Genomic DNA, 21960 nt, shown 5'->3' with positions numbered 1-21960 from the left:
CGCTCAGCACGGTACGAACCATTTCAACGATTGGTGTTTTCTATTTCTACATCTCAAAACTTACGTTTCCCCGGTGAATGTTTCCTAGTGCTAAAAACAAAAGCATAATATGCTCGTTGCATAATAATTCTAACGTACGTGCGAGTTTTGTCGTTTCCGCACGCAAACGTGTTAGACCTGAACTAGTGGTCGGTACAACAACTTCCAGGGAAATACATTCCTGTAACCCCTGCTTTCATGTTTAATGGAAAGAAGCTGATCAAACTATTCTATTAATGCTGCATCACGCCATCCGCTATTTTCCCACAGCCGTTGGACTGGGGGAAAACTTTGAGACACCCGCATCCTAAGTAACTATCAACATACCAAGACCGGAAACGCTTCTCGCTTGTCAACCGGCAGAATCTAACAACCCTCCCTACTGTAGTACTGATATTGATTACCATTATCGACATCTGCAGCATAAGTTCGGAGCATGAAAAAGAAAAAAAAACTAATTTTATTTACCATTCCAGTTCATTGACCGGATGAACGCAGTCATTTCACACCACTAGGACCTACAGAAGAATATCGATTTCTGCGAATATGGTAGAGGTTATTGAACTTGCAGGGTTTTTCGAGTCACAAGAAAATTTGTTCTAATTCTAAAAATTCTAATTGAACAAAATAAATTTCACCTCAAACTCTTTCACTCGGCGAAATAGAAAAACCTCAAATGTTATTCTACAAAAAAAGGGGAAAGAAAGAAAATCGTTTTGTTTTACCCATTCATCGGACCAGACGCATGCTCCACATCCGGATGCAAATAGGTACCCGATAGCACACCAATTCGAACTCAATAGCCACTAGTCACTAGATCAACCCTCCCAACAATGAGGGTAGTGTGTGAACCCTTCTGCTTGTTGTTTTCCCCCTTTCTGGTTCGGGTGTTACACGTTTCACTGACCAAGAAGGCCCATTTTCCATCGCTTCCAACAGTGGCCTTTTGGTTTGGTTGAATTTTCCAATTCGCCGCCTACTTCAAACCAATGCACAAGTGCACACACCCGGCTACTGACATACATTTCTTCTTTTCCACTTCGACGGAGGGAAGACCATTTTTTTGCGCTCAAACCACAGGTGACGAACGACGACCAACCGGTCAGCTGGTAGGTGGCTCGAAGGTGAATGTAACGGTTTTGTAATTACCGACCTTCGCCCATCGGTTTACCGGTTAGCGGCCTGTGAAGGGCGCTCTGGCCCAAATTGAACTACTGTTGTTGCTTTTTCCATGCTTTTTCTTTCACTGCTTTAGGTTTTGTTTTCTGCGCTGCCCTTTATCATCTCGTGTACAGGGAAACAAGAAACAAAAACCGAACACTTCCCTATCGGTCGGATCCACCTTAATGGCACCACAGAACAAAACATACACAGGCGCTAGTGCGCGAGATCATTTATCATTATTCTTCACATACTTTTTCTTTCCGAGTTTTCCATTTCTGTCACTGCTTCATGCATAATGACGGACTACATAAATAAAAGTGATACAGAGAAATACAGAGGGAGAGAAAGAGACAGAAAGAGAGTGGAAAAAACTAAATCATTTCGTGTCAGTTATCTAATTTGATTGTCAAGCGTTCTGAACCTCGCACGCTACACCGTATGCCTATGATAGACGAAAAAGGGAAGAGGAAAAAAAGGAACGAAGGGTTGTTTAACCACCTAAATTCGTATGTCACGAACATGAACTCGAGGAAGAATATAATTATATGTAACGTCTCGTGTCACAAATATAGAGCATAAATCGGAATGGAAAAATTTAAACATGGCGTACTTATAGATAACGAAAACATGTAAAATCCATAATATCAGGTTTACTGATAATACACATAACAGTCAAATTTTCACTTTAGACTCAAGACTACGAGTAACTTGAAGTGGGACAACCAGTCCACAACACAACCGGCAAATGACACATCAATGCAACACAAAACCACCATAAAACAACCTACCCCTCGTGAGGGTGAATGGGTCGTTGTTTGCACGCTTCACCAAGTCTCGGGCACGACAAAGGCAAAAGCCGTAAAAAAAAACCGTCTCAAAACGGGGAAGTACGACCTCGAAATTTATCGATTGCGTTTAAATGATACAAACCGTCACTTTTGCTCCATTGGACAGTATTCGTTCGTTTGTTATGGTGGTTAGCTTCAGCGATTTGTCGCTGCCAGTGTATTTGATTGGCTGTTTTAATATGAAGGACGTACGATGGCGGCTCTTCGTTGGATGACGGTCGCTTTGCGTTGTGCCAAGCAGAAAGAAAATTGGAATGGGTAAAACAAAAAATGCTTACACGCTTATTGCTTATGCTTATTCTTTCAATGTTTATAAGCACTTTAAAAATACAGGGAAGCGCTGTTACCACCGATGAAGACAACTTACCTGTAAAGAAAAAGAGATAAAATATGAATTAGCAAAACAGAAACGTCTAGAATACGATGATACTTTCAAAGTATCTTGTTGTTGCGTTTTGCTAAAATGTCCTATTTTTCCCGTTCTTTGTATTCGATTGAAATTGAAACCCAATAATAATATCATTTTCATCGCGGTAACCACAGACCTACCGTTACTAGCCATTTACCGCACCAACCAAGAAGTTCTTTTTTAGTATGCAGACAATTTTCCAACTAACCACCCCGATCGGTTGATCGATCTTTGCTAGATTTCTTTAAAATGTTTCTCACCATCATCTTCAAGCGCAAACCTAACGATTAAAGCGCAACCAACTATGCCACACGATCCATAAATTTCTGCTTTCAAGAGTTTTCCCCTTAAGTGGGACGGTCACGAGTGATATCCCTTCCTAGTTCGAATAGTTTTCCAATGAACACAAAACACACACTTAAGATTCGATAAAAGCCCATAAAATGAGAAGGGAAAATAACAAGATCGATTCCGAAACATCCGAAACACCAATCGACCTTCCTTTCTTCGCCAGAAAAAAACATTAACCAATATGTGATACACAGTGGAAAACCGGAAAACTTCCTCAATGCCTGCGGTGTGTCATCGTTCCGTATGTTCTATTTCTGATCTGCCATGTCTCGTGCGTCTCGCGTATCAAAACCATTCCTGTCTGTCTGTCTGTCTTGTGGGGAGTATGTCGCGGAAGAACACACCTAATCTCAAGAGGGTACACACCAACCAAACACCCACTTTCAAAAGGTTCATTCAACCCGAGAGGAAACAGTTTCCCAACGTTCGCTCTTCATTTCGAGGTTACCCCACACACACACAAACAACATCACGACCAGCCTTTTCATCTGACTTGTGCAGAAGAGTGCTCACAATCAATACATTTCGCCCTTGTGTATGCAGAGGGAAATGGATTCTGCAAGACAGTCGACAACCAAGAAAGGTGCATGTTACATAATTCCAACACACGGTTCGCAGTGGTACCGTGCAGAAATGGCCCGTTGTTGATTTACATCCAACCACAAACTGCACTCGTTAGTGTGTACCACCCCGGTAGAAGGATGATTCCGCCACCAAGGCGCGGAAAGACGATCGCGGATGCATTGATTTACGGCTTTGCATGGGACCTTGCACAAACGAGTTGACAAACGTAGCCTTACACCAACTCGATTGAACATGAACTTGATTTTTTTATGGACAGTAAGCACGGGGTGGAAGGATGCTCAAGAACCAATTCTTACTGCTTGCGCACAAAACTTGTTCACCCACTCGAAGTGTTCACAAAGTGCAGCAAAGTTCTGAACACCCTCTGGTCTGGCTTGTGCACTGAAATTGACCATCTTGTTTTCTAATTTTGGTTCCATAAATTATTTAAAAAAATCAAACACAAAGACATCCTGCACGTTCGTAATAGTTTGACATATTAATGTGAATATTTCGAATTAATTTAATGTCTGCAGCTAATTTTTCGAGCATAACTCACACGTTTCCAAACAATTGGAAACCAAACCAACAATTGGTTTTGGATCCAAAACCATCTACCTAATAAATTTGAAATTTGTTGCTACATTTCTTCCAAGCCATTCAGTTTAAATGTGATTTCAAGCTATTTCTTAGCGTAACTTGACATCGCAGGTATATCGCAAGATTTAACAAAAACTCTTCATGTCCAATGTTCTCCAATGAAGTCTAATGTCCTATGAATCTCTATGTCCAATGTTCTTACAGATTCAAGGCTTGTTACTAGCAATACACTTGATTGCAGGTTCAGCTTCAAAGATAGTTTCCGTTGCCGCATTAATACACCATTATTATTCCGGCCATTATTAAGCAGCAAAGAGCAAACACAGCGCTACTTTTCTTTACCACGAATTATCAATAGATGAAACCGCTTTCAAAGGAAGAGCAGTAAGTAGGGAAGTATTTGATTAATTTATAGCTGAATGTCCCTCCTGCTGGGTGTGCCATGAGTAAACAAATAGCACAGCGTGCTAAACCGCTGCTGTCAAAGCATCTACCAACATTTACCGCATCGTTTATCGTGTCCTATTAGCGTGCCTGATGGTGATTGGCAGAAGTGAGAGTTAACGTGCTGTTAGGCGTGCGATTCAGTTTAATCTTGGTTTCCTCCTACAAGGGATTCCCCATGACAAGCTGATAACTTTGCCATTCCTACATACAGGCAAACACCTCGCCGTGGTAGACTTCAATTCCAATCATAATTTCTTAGACATTCGTGCTTTCATGCTGTCAAAAAAAACTGGATCTAAGACACCTCGAACTGTACGCCGAAAACCGGAAATCGAGAGATTTTCCTTCTACTTTTCCAAGCTCACCAACACACGGTTATACTTCCGACGGTCTTAATTTACTCTCTAACGAGACAGCCTAAAGACTCATCAAGGAAACGGATTGTGAGCATGACGGACATGCGCACTAACATACACACGTCTAATGGTGTGATTGTGCTGTCGTGAAAATGATGTGCGAATTTGTCAGAGAATATTCCGTACACGTTCGTCTTCCGTAGGACCGGATAACTTCGGCCAGGGTAAGACCGGACGTGTTCGTTTTGGAGGTTGAGTGATGGATGAGGGTCTCCTATTGCTTCTTTTTCCTCCATCCGGAAAGTAGGTCATCCGGCCGGTAAGTTTGAGAGTGAAACCATATACTAACGCAGGCGTTAAGATTAATAGGTGTGCAAGCGTACCAGAAAAGTTAAAAACAGGCAGAAGAGATAGTTAGGGTGCGAGTGATAAACTGCGCAACAACAAAAAATGTGCTTTAGTATTTGCTCTAAAGGTACTCTAACTGAATTGCAATTATTGCAGGATTAGGTAATTACCCAATTTATTTGAGAGGATTTGTAATACACTCGCTTAGAAAAGCTAAATGGCTGGAGATTTGAAATTATATAGGAGTTGTGACTTGCAATTATTATTTAATAAGCAATTTGAATTTGGTTTCAATTGCCGAAATCCCACAGAGCGAGTGACCTAATCTCCAGTTCGGCATAGCTTCCAAACCAGTTTTGCAACTAAACATGGGTATATTCTTATTAGCTTCTTTTAAACACCTAAAACCATCTCTCGGGGTTGCACCTCAATCAACTTCATTAGCTGATCTTAGCGTTCAAGACACTTAAAAGCAAAGCGGTTGGAGAGGTGAACAAAATTTCGCAACAAACCCACTCTCAAATTCGAGCAATCCTTCATTTTTGACGGCAATGCCACTTCCAACCAAACCAATCGTCCATGTTTTTACTACAAACGCCTTCATTTTCTTCATTTTTTTTTTTTGCTATCTTTGAAGCCTGTTCTTTCTTCGGCAACGCCGTTTGGAAATGACTTCGAAGTTCAGGTTGCAGCTAATCGTCCGAACTCCAACCAGCTTGCTTGAAATGCTGCGTGGTGTCAATTAGCGAACACGAACCAACCTGCACAACCTGTCACTAATGGCGGCTGGAGTCAATCAGATATTCTCGGCTTGGTTTCAACTGCCAATCGAATGTTTTACCAAGGGTTTTTGTAAATGGACTTCTTCTGAGACAGACTTACACATATCCAGTTGTTTTTATGCAATGATAACGGTACCGTAGGAAGCTTTGATCTATAATTCGCACTCTTAATTACGTCTTCGCCTATCGATTCATTATGCTGGTCAGGTTGCCAAGCAAAGAGCTACATAAAAACCGGTATATGAACAGGCAAACCATCGGTGAGAACTTTCTTTCGCGAACACACTATTGAATACTAATGTGTGTATGTCTATATCTGCTGAAGTAACTTTCCCTTTCCAATGTATATCACACCTTATCAACCACCGCCACCAGATACTGCTAAGACAACTTATTCTCAAATCGTCCAAGGCCCTTTCAAAAATAGTTCCCACCCATATCCTAAGCGACGTCCAACGACTCACTCGTACTCTCTGTGTCGCGAATTATGTGTTGGGATGACGAAATGACAACATCACGGGCCTCCCGCTTGGGTCATCCAATTTTGCTATTAATAAACATTTTTTCCTCCTACCACACGTAAAACTCTCCCACTGTGTTACCGTTACGGCGACACACATCCAATGCAATTTGACCATTTGATTGGGGGGTCGTCTCCCGGAGTACGGTGTCGCCAAGTCCGTAGCAATGACCTCATCTTTAAAGTTGAAGATCGTCATGCGCGACACACCAACACATCCAAAAACATATTTAGAGAGCTTCACTTCTTTTACATGCGAGAAATGCATAACTTATGGCCAATTTGACGTAACCCGTGGCAAGACCGTGTATTAAATTGAAAGAGTGAGTTGCTTTCTTGCCTGTAACTCGTGACAATCACGTTCTGGTGTGCCAAACGCAAATTGGACTAACATGAAATATTTAAAAATGATAGCCATACAGCATAATTCATGATCTCCGCTATAAGGCGTATCGAGGGGTGCAATTCTAGACGACTCTATAATGTTAATTTTACATTATTCATATGAAAGTGGTTCATATATGTATGAAAGAACCCCTTTGCACAGATTCAGCTGACAATAATAACATATAATATTATTTACAGATACCAACTCCTGGCGTTGTTTCTCCTAGCGACGTATAATTACAACTAGTATGATCCACAACTAGTATGGGTCCTGTTGGAACCCAAAACGATTACGTTTGGCGATGGTTCACAAAGCATAGATATTGGGAAACATTTACTTCAGAACGAAACGAGAAGTGTTCCTGTAACCATGAAGTTCCTTCAAATCGACGATCCTCGCGATGTGCTCCCGATTGGTTGCAAATTGCTTAGGCTTTTCGGTTTACCGCGCGACGCAAGCTTCAAATGCCTTTTCTGGTTCCAGTGTGTATTTTTTGTCGTTTTTGGCATTATCACACGACTACTCATGGATATCGACGAACCAATCGCTCTAGTGCGCGTAGGATCCGAAATTGTGTATACGATATATCTAATCACACAGATGGTCGCTCTGTACATTCGGCGTAATGATATATACCAACTGGTGGACATGTTGCAAGAATGCGTTAAAAAATCTTACACGGAAAATATTCACTCATTTCTGATCCGTTCAAACACTAAAATCAATAACTCATCAGTGAAATATTGTAAATGTTTTATGATTGTATGTCTAACGTACTTTTGGTTGCCCCTCATTGCAACGGGTGTCGTGTGTGTGCAAAACTTTAGGAACCAGACAGGTGAACAGGAAGAATATGTCCTACCGACGGAGCTGAAGTCAGTATAAACTTGTGAGATTTTATTGAAATAATGCTTATATTACAAGCAAATTGTATCCTTCCTTCTAGCTTCTATTACTTGGACATTCGTTACAATCTTTTACACTACTCTATCTACATTATGGCTGTCAGTGTGCTGGATGTTACAGGCTCGATGATGTTTTGTACTAAGGACGTGGTAGATTTTTCTCTTATTCGAACTGTATCAATGTTGTTCAAAATCACTGCGATGCAAATTCAGGAACTACCACCAGCGGCATCACAAGCCGACATTAGTGTTGTCATACGATCACATCGCAATACCCTTCAATGTGCTACGAAGTTACAGCAAGCAATGAATCTGGCGTTAATGATACAGCTTACATGCTGTAGCGCCATCTGGTGTCTGATGTTGTTCTACATACTGCTAATGGTGTGTGATAGTGGATTTTTTATGAAAACAACTAACATATGCAAGATTTTAATACATATCGTTTTGCTATTTTCATGCAACTCCACAGGGAATTTCTTCCAAGGTACTCAACGTGTCCTTGCTTCTACTGATAATAACAATTGACACATACATGTACTGTCAATTAGGAACAGAATTCACTGATTCGGTAAGTCAATCACGACCACCAATTTTCCCTCAGAATCACTCATCCATACGTTCAACTTTTTCAGGCTGATCAAGTGTTCAATGCCTTACAGCAACTAACCTGGTACGACCAATCCGTACCGATCCAAAAGCAACTTTACTTCATGATACAACACTCCCAGAGATCCATCGTATTGAAAGCGGGAAAACTGCTTCCCGTCAATATTGCCCAGTTTAGCGAAATTGTTAAAAAATCGTACTCGTTCTATCTCGTCCTGAAGGATGTGTTCTAATACACGTGTTAGTTACAATGTCTATACACAATATATCCCTAATCGTTACATGTCACACGTATATCACTCAAAACATTTGTACAACCGTACATTAACTTGTCGCACTACCTTCAATCTACACTGTAGGGGGCGTTTTATTATGTAAAAGCAGTCACAAGCTATAAGTAGTCTATCCACAGAGGACCTAGCCAATATTCTCGTTGTGTCTTGTAGAGAGATTGATCACATTACATTTACCAGTATTTGTAGTATTCTTTTAACGCACAATATGGTTATTTTTGAGGCATTCAACGATCCCTTAGAGATATTGCCGCTACCACTAAAGCTCTTTGCAAAACTTGGCGTAACTCAGTATTCTGTCGATCGTGTTCGACTTTTAATCTTCAACTCCTACTTACTGCTCACATTTTTTATACCGAAACTTTTCCTCGGGTACGACACCATCCCTCAATGCTTCCGAAGCATTGCCGAAGGTATGTTTGTACTGAATACTTGGTTTACGCTGGTTTGTCTATCTTTCAAAATGGACCAAATGGAGATGTTGCTGCGAGATCTAAAACTTTGGACCAATATAGGTAAGATTGGCGATATAAGTAAGACATCCTATATCTTTCACTCTATTTTTTATATTTCAGTGAGCATTACCGATGAGTACAAACAAATTCTGATCACTCTTAACACGGGCATCCATAAATACACAAAGTACTACTTTATTTTTACGAATTGTATCGTTTTGGCTATGTTCGCCAGTTCTACGGCTGGTGTACTGTACATTTACACCTCGCAAACTCCCGGCCAAACTGTTTCCTTCCCACTTATGATGGAGCATCGTCTATACATATTGAATGCTCACCATAATCTTCTTCATTGGTTTTTGTATCATATGTTACTTATGCCGGCTATCTTAATACTGGTGATTATATACACGGCCAAAGCTGGAATGTTCTTCGGTTCGATTTGTTTCTGTTCGACGCTGTTCAGTATCCTTGCGCTTAAGATCGATCGACTGCGTTTTCTAATCACCACTGAACAGTATACAGCCGAGCTAAAAGAAATCATTGTACTACATCAGTTAGCCATCAGATGTGCGAAATTGTTGCAGAAAATACTTATGGACGTAATGCTCGCGCAGTTCACCGGTTGTGTGTTGATTTGGTGTTTCTTTTTGTACTCGGTAATGATAAGTGTAAGTAACAGGCAGGACACAAAAATGAAACGGATGTTATCAACCTTTTTCTTGCATTTCCTTTTTAGGGAGTTACTGCGGAAGGTTTCACAGTGGCCACTATGCTATTTTCCTTTTCCACGGAAACTTTTATCTTCTGTCTGTTGGGCAATGAACTAACCAATAAAGTAGGTTTTAACTAATTTTAATTAAAATGATGGTAGATTGTAGTGCTAACAGAAATATTTTGTTACCAAAACAGGGTGAACAAATCAGTGCAGCTGTATACGCAACCGATTGGTACGAACAGCCGATTAAGATACAGAAACTAATCATACCTATCATACAGCAGGCCCAACAAAGAATTGGAATAACTGCGGCCAGATTTTACTACATTGATTTCAGACGATACGGCAAAGTATGTACCATCCAAATGTTATTCAAATAACAAAGCTCACTAACAATTATTTGTCTCTTTACTAACAGAACCTAAAGACCGCCTACTCATTCTATCTGCTCCTGAGGGATATTTTTTAACCTTAACGACAAAGAGTTAATACGATTACACACATATGCTTTATTATGTACATTTTAAAGGGACATCCTGTCAACCACTAGTCAACCACGAGTAGATCGAAGAAGTTCGATGCATATTTTACACGAAGCGTTCATACATATGATTTAAAAATCGATAATCTGATTCACTATCAGTTAATAGACATTTTTTGCTCTCTGCAAAACTCTCACTATATAAATAGAAATGTCACTCACAATAATGTAGGGTTAGTTATGATTGAAAGTTAATAAGCATGTAGTTCCAATTAACAAATTAAATACAAATCGATGTAGCACGACGTACACATAGTGCGTAGTACACAGTTAGAACCATACCTAATAGCTCCGCATACTCCGAAAAGCTGACAAACCATGAAGTTCTTCTTGATCGATAAGCCTCCCGGTGTGCCGCACATTGCACTAAAGTTGCTTAGACTAGTCGGAGTGTCTGAGACGAAGTCAGAGAGATACCGATACGTGCCGATGTTTGTGGTGTTTATAGCTTTTATAGCAGTGCCGAAAATTATTCTTGGCTATCCCAACTTCGCATCATCGATCCTTGGACTGGCGGAGCTATTCTTTCAAACGAATCGATTCATTGGTGTGTTGCTTTTAGTGCTCTACAACGACACACTATTTGAACTCGTCCGACAGTCAGAATATTATACAAAACACGGTAACTATATCTCATTCAGTTACAGTTTGCTATCATTAATTTCAATTCGAATTTAACTATGCAGTACTGAGAGAATCGTCCCCAGCTGCTCAATATCTCATAACAACAGATGCTCAACTCGCCAAGATCACAAGGCTGTATCTTACTGCTCTTCTAGTGCCAGCTAACTTCTACAGCTACTCTCCAATTATATCCACATTATGGAAGTACTACAACGCTCACAAAAATGAAACCAGCGCTCCACAATTTATTCTACACATGGAAGAAAATTTCTACGGACTCAACATCAGAGAAACGATTAGCCATTACCTCATTTTCGGTGCAGTCATGGTGCCCACTTCGTTTCTTTGCGCTCTTGTCGGAACCGCGAAGCTCGTGTCCATACTAAGCCTCATCAAGTACTGTACCATCTACTTCCAGCTTGTCACGCTTAAGTTGCAAGAAATGGCTCAGAAGCAATCTTTTGCTGCCCGTGAATTGAAATCTGTTGTGCGAATGCATCGGGATGCACTACACTGTGCCGATTTGCTGACAACACTTACAGCTCCCATCATGTTGCTGCAACTTGTGCTATGCATTCTGGTGTGGAGTTCTATGCTGTTTTATTTCACTGTATCGGTATAAAATAGTCACTCGACACGTACAGTAACGAGTTGTACAAGCATTTCTAACTGTTACCTTATTTTTGCAGGGTTTTAATACACAGTTCATTAATCTGTTCGTGTTGTTCTTGTTTGATACAACCGAAACCTTTGGATATTGCTATCTTGGTCATCAACTCTCCAATGAGGTTATATAAAGCTTTTCCAGCTTGCTACTGGTACACCGTTAACTTTTCTATTTTGTCTCTTCAGAGTGCTCGTATTGCTTTTGCAGTATACGAATGCAATTGGGAAAGCTTAACACCTAAAATACGAAAAGACCTTCAGCTTGCTCTTATGCGCGCCCAACAACCCGTTGGAATAACTGCTGGGAAGTTTTGTCTCATGAACATGGAACAGTTTGCTCAAGTAAGGTTTTGAGAATTTTAACTCATGTTTTACTTGTTTTAATCTATGATTCTTCTCATTTTTTAAAGGTCGTAAAAACGACGTATTCGTTCTTTATCGTTCTAAGAGACCAAATTTAATTGCCTTTCCAAAGTTGAAACAGCTTAGTACGCGATATTTATATCTGGCAATCGTATTTATTAATCCCGAACAAACATGAAAAAGGCGGCTTTCCTCTAGTACAATCATTTGCACGCCATACATTATTGAGCAGATTCAATTATAGTGTAGCTGTTCACATGGATGCTATATCAGGCAATATACTATTAGGCAAAAGAAAATATACTCACTTCAAAGAATCGAGCTACTCACCAATATATGAGCAATATGGATTACTACTCGGAATGGATTACGTCAATTCACCAACGAAGGTAGATACTCGTTCGTATATTTAATATGCAAGTTTATACAACCTTCTTTTCTCTTTTCAGTGTTGAATTGTGGCCAAGATGATATGCTGCAGTTGTTAACGCTTCAGCACAAGCGAATGCATACAATGTCTAGGTTTTACTGCACGATAATATTCTATATTGTCAGCATTTATGCTGGTTCTCCCTTGTGCGCCACGCTCTGGTCCTACTATCGCCCGGAACGACTGAACACTACAGTACATCATGTTCTGCACATGGAAGAGGATTTCTATGGGCTGACGATTCGTTCCTCATTGAAACATTACCTCGTGTTCGCCGTTACGATGGCACTGACATCCTATGTTTGCGCGTTCGTCAGCACTACTAAGATCGTGACAGTCTTCAATTTGACAAACTATTGCACTGTCTACTTTCAGCTAGTAGCACTGAAGTTACAAAACGAAGCGCAATCTAGGATGGATTGTAGTAGTGTTAGTGCGATTGTTAAGATGCACCAGCAAGCTCTACAGTGTGCTAATTTGTTGGAAACTATCGTATCTCCGTTAATGCTGATGCAATCCATCTTATGCATCCTTATGACCAGTTCTACGCTGTATTATTTCATCTTTGCTGTAAGAGTTGCCAACAACTTTTTTCACAAACTGAAACACTAATAATGTACATGTTTTTTCCTTCCATTTTCAGGACTTCAATGCGCATATGATAAATGTATTTATGATATTTCTGGTTGTCACAACAGAAACATTCGGATATTGCTATCTAGGAACTCGTCTATCAATGGAGGTACGTTTTAAATCGTAGCTGTGTAATAGTCGTATTGAAAACATGCATACACTATTCTAGAGTGCGCATATCGCTCACATCGCGAACAGTGCGAACTGGGAGCGTCAGTCCAACGAGATGGCTAAACATCTCCAACTAATTTTGTTACGCGCGCAGAAACAAGTCGGTATAACAGCGGGAAAGTTTTTCTATATTGACATGGAACAGTTTACTGCGGTACATTAATATATAATTTTGCAGTCGTTCGTAGATTACGTTAATCCTAAATAATAATATTATCCTTATCTATTCATAGATTGGCAAAACAACCTACTCAATGTTTATTGTTCTAAAGAATTTATCGTAAATCTGGAAATCCATCAAAAGTAACGCAGACGGCTCACGTTTGTGTTTGTTTATGCAAGTAATTTATTACATATTCAGTAGCTAATTGAATTTAACACCAAACCTTTCTGATTTACGTTGGGAATTGTTTGCACATGGTTAACAACAAAGAACTCAAGATAGATTATCCATCGAAAAGCAAGGATAGCTGTGATCCTAGCCACCTTGGGTCATTCATTCAACATTCTTGTTGACAAAGTGGCAGAGTTTTGTTCAACATCTGTTCACTAAGGCACGGTGACATCGTGAACAATTATTTTCGAAGCCGAACTTCTTCAAGTTAGAACAACACCCTTCCACATATATCTATCAAAGTGCTTTAAATGATATCCATAATTGGACGACAGAACGACTGGTTTCGCATGTTGCCTTTCTTTCTTGTCTACATTTTTATCATACACTTACTCAAAAGTTTCTTCGGATATTCTAACTTTGAGCCGGCATTTATCGGGATTACACATTCTATGGAATATAGTTGCTTTTCATAAACGGATACAAACTGGAACAGCTCATCAACAGAGCGAGGGTATTCTCTGAATTGGGTAAGTTTATAATTGTCAACACCAAACAATCATGTTTTATACTAAAGAGCTGTTCTCTACTTGGTTTAGTTTTTCCAGAATCTTTACCCGCTATCCCGCACGAGCTCATCCACAACATTATTAGAATATTGTACATCGTAGTATTGCATGCTGCTCATTTCTACGTGTTTGCACCGATTTTATCAACACGTCTACACTAGTGATGGGAAAAATGAATTTTTCGCTGGAATCGATTCCGGCTAGCTCCGAAAATTTTCGGAATCGATTCCGGAAAGTAGGTCCGGAATCACTTTCCGGAATCGTAATCGGTTCCGATTCCGGAGTCGATTCCGGAATCGGTTTCGGAATTGATTGTTTTTGTTTTCATTATTGTACATCATTCCATGCGCGCTTTAGTAATGTTGCTTCCAATGTTTATGTATGTGAGCAACAATAGATCATAAAAGTTTTTACCAGTATAAATCTGAGTTAAAATTATTTAATTTCCCATTGATAAAAATATAGTAAGGTTCGGCTTCAAATTACTAATACCATTAAATCAGATTATTAGCTGAATCAGATTATTTCTGGACTATTACCACAACGCTTGTCAACAATTTGATTTTGATGCTCACATACATTAACATTGGAAGCGACATTACTAAAGCGCGCATGGAATGAAGTACAATAATGAAAACAAAAACAATAAATTCCGAAACCGATTCCGGAATCGACTCCGGTATCGATTCCGGAATCGGAACCGACTCCGGAATCGATTCCGGAATCGTAAGCGACTCCGGAATCGGAACCGATTCCGGAGTCGGAATCGATTCCAAAAGCGGAATCGGAATCGGAACCGATTCCAAACACGGAATCGGAACCAGGTAGTTCCGATTCCGAGTGCCCATCACTAGTCTACACCCTGTCCCGTACTACAAGCAACGTTTACAATACCATGTACCATACTCTGAATATGGAGGACATTTTTTACGGGTTACCAACGCAAACGTCATGCTCTCATTGTTAGTATCAGCAGTTAGTCAGCATGGTATTGTTAGTAAATAATTCTAGTATATCCCTTGGAATGTAATTAGCTCATTAATTTTGTTGTATAACTTAGAAACTAACAACGGCGTACTCATTCTTTGTGGTATTAGAGAACAATTTTAAAATGTTTTAACATGAAACATGAGACACTTTTCACACGTTTGCATCACATTGACCCTCGTCAACTTATAAACATAAATAAACCACCGATTTTATTGCACTATGTTCTTGCACGCATGGAAGTCTTGTTTAATTATTTAACACAAAGAGTCTAATCGTGTCTGATACTTACATACAGAGAAAGAAAAAAATGCGTATAAGTCATATATTGTTACTATTTAACAAATAACTCAAATATATTTTTTTACATTTTACATCATCGTTGATGTAGAAATCCAATTATGTAAAGCCATGTTCTAAAAATAAAACAACCTTTCCGTTCGGATACATATTGATTGAATTTTCTCTACTTTTCGCACGCCACCATCGTAAATCGCGTGGCTTCGGTCTTGTGCATGCGTTCCAAGTTCCATAAGCAAAGGCCGAATTCATTTTTGAACCGGAAAACTCATATCGATGGGTGGCCCTTATTTATACATCCCGTCCTACGCGTGACACACCGCACGCAGAAGAGTTAATATTAATCACAATGAATGTGCTACTGAAACTTAATCTTTTTCTAACCCACTACGCAACCACAGCAAGCATACAGGGAAGAAACAAAGTGATAGATCATCTACCAATGATCGTACTCCTTAAAGAAAAGTGCTCATTTGTAAGCAAAAACCTACACGCAAAATGCGAATCAAAATTGAACAATATCGGTTTACATGCTTTAGTGGGGTCTTTGAAATGTTTGTTATTTACCAACGTCTCCCGAAGGCACGTAAAAGCCGTCAAACATTAATGGATGCTGCCAACCAACCGGACAGGCCCTACTGTCGCCCATCTTCATCGTCCGGTAGATTGTCTCTTTTGCCCAAAAATGGCAACCTGGCCCTCAGTAGGTCGTCCTCGGCGTGCAGAAGCCTTTCCCTCTCGAGACCGTTCCTACACATAAAATGCTTCATCTCAGAAAAAAGGTGGCAAGTTTCAATTTTCCTCGTTTGCATAATAAAGTTACCCAGAGCATTGTGTAGGATATCTTGCGTTTTTGTGCATACCGAGAAAGCATCGAACAGAAAATGGAATCATATTACAAATTCGAATCAAACGATACATTTATATACTCACAAACTTTACGGTGGCACAGGAGCCATTAGTTATTTACATGTAGAATTCACCATAATTAATTTATCTGTTTTTAGAGTAAAATAAAGTTGATATTTGTTTTTCGTTATATTAGAGTTACGTATAGCAATAATTTTGCGTTGTACTAAAAAGAGGAGGAATTTGTCTTGATGCGAACCCCCCGTTTTTTCACAAGCCATTTCCGTTACTAACACTGAAGCTCGATGACTTCATTTTTGGACATCGGCAAAAACGTTACCATCATTACCTTTTAGACACCTTTGCTATTACGTAGGATCACCTTGAAAAGCTTGAAGGATGATTTTTTATTAGTCTATAGCTTTCAATCCTACAAAGTGACGGTTGGAACACGCCTGAGAAGCTACGATCGTGCTTCTGTTTATCCAGCAGTTTATGCTTGAACGTATTAAATAAGCCTTAAGCTACTTTAATAATTTCATTTTTTTTCTTTAATTTCCTTTAACTTCGAAACAAAATCACGTTCCATCAAACAGCTTTTCCCTACCATTTTCCAACATTTTGCTCGATGTGCTTACACACACACATTATTGCTATCATGGCGCCACAAGTGACGCGGAGAAGCCCCACACGAACGAACGGTGAAAACGTTACTGAAACACATTCTACAGATGATTCAGACACAGTATCGTGCTTTGGAAAGGGAATGGTAGTGCAAAATGAAGGGCCCCACAATTTTTCCCTTCGATCAAGTGTGGCCACTACACACGCAAACCACATTTTCGTTTCAACTTTTTTTTGTGGCAACATTTGCTCCAGAAACGATATCAGAAAGTACAAGGAACGATAACGTGCAAGAAAATTGGAAAAAAGTAAAACCTTCGTAGCTAGTGGAGTGACAAGAAAAAAATGCATAGAGTCGGGAGTGATCGTAACCATACCCGGGATAGGCCGCATTATCTATTGCCACTGTGGTTTCATACACCTTTTATCGTTTCCTGACACGTGGAAACGACTTCTTTCCAGTACTTCCCAGAGATCTTGACGATCCTCCATGCGAAGGGTAAAGAACTACTTCACTGTGTCCGAAGAAACTTCATTCCAACGCGTTTTCGATTAATCGACGACTGTTTTCTTCTTTCGAGCCATTCCCATCGTTTCAACGAACGAAGATGGCTCACGATGGCCGAGAATTCCTACGGCAACAACTTGACAGTGTCAAACGACAGCTCCTGTCACTCGCAGTTCTCAATGATTCCAACATAACAACAACAAAATAGCACTGATGCGCGCAGTGCCACATTTCTGCTCAACTCGCTGTGCATTTTGTGCGCGCCACAAGAATCGGTTATCAACTGCAGCAAAAAGAGAAAACGACTACATCATCATGTTGTGATTCTCGCTCGCGCTAGAGATCGTCCTCATTATTCACTTTTCGACAAAATGGTGACGTGCATACCGTTTTTGGGATGTTGGAAGTACAGAAGCTAGCATTCTACTTACTAATGGCATTTTGCTTACTGTTATGGTGTAACTTTTCTTTACGGCGGTTGAATGTCGCGAGAGCCTTCACCTTGTACTTATTGGACGCAGTTACAAGTCACGGAACCGTCATCATAAAACGGAATCTCCTCTCGATTATCAAGCCCGTGTGCTCACAGTGGGTAAGGTCAAGTGGGACAATTAGCTGAAGTTATTGTCGTGGTAAGACGAGTAACAGCAAAAAGGCGAACCGAAGACTTTAGTGAAGTAATGTGTCAGCGAGATAAATGACCGTGACTCCAGACAGACGGATGAGAAAAATTCTTCTAAAAAAATCTAATTATTTCGGAGTAACCGGTTATGTTAATTATGAACCTATCAGTTTCACACAAACGCTTTCTCCGGGGATATTGGGACCTTTTTGCCATGAAATGTATTATTTCGTCCGCAGAATCCCCATTCTTTAAACCAATAAAAATATGTGTGCACAAGAATACAGTGCTCCCATTTCCGGTTGGCCCGCGGTAACCTCACACACCAGGTGGAATGTAATTATTCGTGGCATGCGGTGGTAATGATCCTCCCAACCTCCACCTACACATCCTATGAACCTCAAAATTCTCATACACAGTTGATCAAGAATCGCACATCTACGCCCAAAGCCAACACAACATTACTACCCGATGGGATAATCGCCTTCCATTCACTTTAGAAAATGCTTCTTCTTCTCTCCATGTACTGCTAATCTGCAATTTGTGCGATGGGTAAAAAGCCGCCACCACGTACGAAAACTCGCGGAATTGTACGATCTTTCAACTGCCGCGCACCGTTTTTTTTTTACTACTTATTGCTACCTGCCCATCTCTACCCGTGGTCGCGAATTCTTTCACACATACTTCAACGAGAGACGGGGTAGATATTTAATACTATTTCTTTTGCAACGTAGCATTCGTTTCGGTTAAAAGCATATCTATTACCATGTAGCAGCCTTCTCCGACCCTGATTGCCTTTTGGAAAGCATTCTTCCCAAGAGAAAAAAAAAGTTCATAAACCAAGATATCTCATGCTATCGGAATAAACTGCTCTGAAACCGTTTCCATTCGTTCGCACTCTTTTTTGAGCTATGACTCTTCCGTCCTTAAAAGCTCATTAAACGTATTTTTTTCCTGGAGCAGAACATGGAACCTTTGGAGCATATTTGGAGCGAAGATTATGAGTGTTACAACTACCAAAAAACTAACTAAGGCTCTTAACAACTGCTCTATTCTCGCTGGAAGATTTCTCTCTAAAGCAAGAAGTAGGAAAGCACTTGGACGATTGGAATTTCTTGCAAACTTGCAGATCTCACCATGGGGCCACTCTACTCGCTGAGTCATTAACCACCTCGAATGGATCGTCTTTTCCATCCGTATTTGGACGAAACGTACAGGGTCAATTTTCGCTACAGAATTGTTCGAAACACGGCTGTAAATCTAACAACATCCGGAGAAGCTTCAGGAAACGTGCCTGGGGAGAACATCACATGGGAACAGCTGCTCAACAGCTGTTATTTTTTGAGCGTTTCGTGAGTTTGGGAGGTATGCGCACAGGCGCACTCGAACAATCGCCAAGATCATTTCGCCAGACTGTGATATCGAAATAACTCTTCAATTGTTTTAATCGTACCTTGTAAAAACTACATTTGATTCTCAGTTGTGTAATTTGTTTACAATTGCATCACTTGAGATAACTAAAAACGATTAGATTCTATAAATTTTTATCTGAATATAAAGCCTCGTGCACAATCTGCCGCAATGCTTCTCTCTGCAGACCAAGGTAAGAAATTTAGAGCATCTTACTCATACTGCTGTCATCGATATGTCGTCAACGAATTATGAAATCATTCATGAGGACGCCTATGGTTACTTCGCAAATTCTCCTCAAATGTTACAAATCCTCACCATATCAGTCGATCTTTCGACGAACGATCTCTCGTCATCGAATAATGTCCATTAATTCCAACAGACGATGACGAAGCTAGCAACAAAAACACTCAGACATAAAGATCTTGCAACCATTTTAACAGAAAACGCCTCTTGTGGCCCTGATCTTTGCCGTCGTCTTTGTGTGTGAATGGCAAACGATTTCCTGCGCGTTGGTTAGCTACAGATTCGTTCATACAAAGCAAACATATAATACTTTATCGCTTTAAAGCCGAAACACATGTCTGGTACACGTAAAAGAGATAGATGGTGTACATTCCAGACTAAACCAACGTTGCACTCATTGATGGAGCATTTGCAAATTAGTGCTTCGTGAGGGCTTTATTTCTGTGAAACATGGTTGATAGCAACAACATAAATTCATCATGACGCTAAACGTACAAACAAAGAGTACTATTCTTCCACCCAAACCAACAATGATCAACACGAGTTCTGCAGCGCGAAGGGCAAAAAGGAAATTATTTTAATAACTGCTCATCATCAACAACTCTTAGACTTTGTTATCCAGGCAAGGTTTTAGATTTTGTGCTGAAATTTACCTCTACAATATTCAAATAAAATGATTTATTGTTAGAAGAACTAAATATTACTCAGAATTAGGAATAGTGCATATTTCCACAACTCCAACATAGCTGAACATCTACAAACAAAATTATTGTTAAAACGCGTAAATACCAGTAAGTATCGCCATGATTTCTATTTCCTCTTCAACGCGTCAATATCCAAACTGGCAAAGTAAATTTTCTGAAAGGAAACGCTACCCCGCTACAGCACCGTGAGCGACATGAAATGCAATTGCGTCGTCTCAACCTCGGCTTCTGTTTGCCTTAACTTCTTCCCTTCCGAAACATACCGCGAACCGGGTTGCGTTTGTACACAAAAAAAAACAAACCAAGCCGCCGGATCGTCGCACGTCGACACGCATGGAACTTGTGTGCTTAAACTTCTTGCGCTTGCACCCCCTGTCAATGCCCTTGCAGCAAACGCAATGTTTATGGTTGTGGTTGTGTGCAGTGGACGCATGCTGCGCGAACGTTTCAATTATGCTCGTTTTATATTTCCTTCAGCGCTCAACTCGCGCTGGTTGCGTTCATCATTATACAGCAGCGCAACACACCACCGACGATGTTCGGAGCGCGTCTCCGCTTCTTTCAAAGACTTCAATTCAATTAAATTAAATTTCCACCCAATCGCAATCCATCAACAGGGTGCCACCTCGTCGTTCGTCGTCCATACATCGTGTTGAGGCTTTGCTCGTTGCACAACTTCCTCTGCAGATGGCAACAGTTTCGCTTTCGTTTATCGATAAGTTTGTAACGTGTGGTACACACAACATGCATTACAAGAACTGTTTCACGAACCTAAGCGATGATACACCGCAAAAGAATAAGAGAATGAATGATCGCATGATCTAAAATCCGACAAATCCTACTCAACCAACCAGCTGCCTGTAAGCACCAATGAATCCCTTCTGTTGGTCATCTTTCACAGACTTCAAACACTGTCCAAAACTGAGAGACTGCTTGCGTACCAGGTGGAACCAAGCTGAACACAACCCTCACTGGAAGCGTATATAACCCTTTTATTTTCAACACTCTACTGTTATGGTTTTTGGTTGAACTAGGGGTCCGATCACAACGGTTCATAGTTGCACACTATGATTACATACGCGCGATGGAAGGTACATTTAATATTCCTTCGGCTGGAGTGATGTATGCAGATAGAGGAATATTTTATCAGCACAATTAGCGTTTCATTTCCGGCATTTTCAGAACGGGAGAACTAGACGTAATCTAAAAGCAACGAAGCGTTAGCAGACCTTATTATTTAATTAATTGATATAACGCTCAGTAGTTATGACGCGTCACAAGACTGACGCGTTGAAAACGGGGAACAGAGTAGAAGAAATAATTTGAATGAAAGTACTGAATTTCATTCAAATAAAGCAGAATGAAAGAATCAACTAACAAAAAAACTGGAAAAATGCGGTTTTTTAAAGATTTTTTTAACGTTATTAACGCTATTTTAACCCTTCCGTTATTTCAACTGAAGTTGTCACCAAATACACATTATCGGACGCGATAAGAGTTGACTCATATGCTCAGTTAACAAAACGAAACTGAACCACGTCTACCACTTTAAAAGTGCTGCATTTTCTTATCTACATTCCCGT

The 21960-nt window shown here is 40.2% G+C and overlaps 3 protein-coding genes and 1 long non-coding RNA gene across 6 annotated transcripts in view; 2 read left to right on the top strand and 2 right to left on the bottom strand.

Annotated features, from left to right (window-relative positions):
• LOC125763489 (odorant receptor 4-like) overlaps positions 1 to 10295 on the top strand; it is a 54284-nt gene extending 43989 nt beyond the window's left edge. Inside the window, exons 1-3 of one of the 3 annotated variants that reach the window (XM_049426739.1) lie at positions 9753 to 9916; positions 9991 to 10146; positions 10215 to 10295. In XM_049426739.1, coding sequence (XP_049282696.1) covers positions 9851 to 9916; positions 9991 to 10146; positions 10215 to 10265 — 273 coding nt within the window. In that variant the 5' untranslated portion in view covers positions 9753 to 9850 and the 3' untranslated portion in view covers positions 10266 to 10295. The other 2 variants (XM_049426737.1, XM_049426738.1) reach the window with 2 other exon arrangements.
• The window catches only part of LOC125763352 (klarsicht protein), a 161759-nt gene that overhangs the window by 80985 nt on the left and 58814 nt on the right, over positions 1 to 21960 (bottom strand). The window lies entirely within an intron of this gene.
• Positions 1 to 21960, bottom strand: part of LOC125763646 (uncharacterized) — a 37381-nt gene that overhangs the window by 13363 nt on the left and 2058 nt on the right. The window lies entirely within an intron of this gene.
• LOC125763550 (uncharacterized) lies at positions 10652 to 11731 on the top strand. The gene is made up of 2 exons (XM_049426835.1): positions 10652 to 10959; positions 11024 to 11731. The coding sequence occupies exons 1-2, from the start codon at positions 10656 to 10658 to the stop codon at positions 11581 to 11583; spliced, it is 864 nt and encodes a 287-aa protein (XP_049282792.1). The 5' UTR covers positions 10652 to 10655; the 3' UTR covers positions 11584 to 11731.

This window comes from Anopheles funestus, chromosome 2RL, assembly GCF_943734845.2.
Source record: "Anopheles funestus chromosome 2RL, idAnoFuneDA-416_04, whole genome shotgun sequence".
NCBI lineage: Eukaryota > Metazoa > Arthropoda > Insecta > Diptera > Culicidae > Anopheles > Anopheles funestus.
Note: the sequence above shows the minus strand (reverse complement) of the source record. Positions and strands in the feature narration are given on the sequence as shown.

Bases quoted from the DNA above. Each gene is read 5' to 3' on its own strand.
- LOC125763550 (XM_049426835.1), top strand. From the start codon at position 10,656: ATGAAGTTCTTCTTGATCGATAAGCCTCCCGGTGTGCCGCACATTGCA. The intron at 10,960-11,023 runs GTAACTATATCT...TTAACTATGCAG, and splicing joins AGAATATTATACAAAACACG to TACTGAGAGAATCGTCCCCA.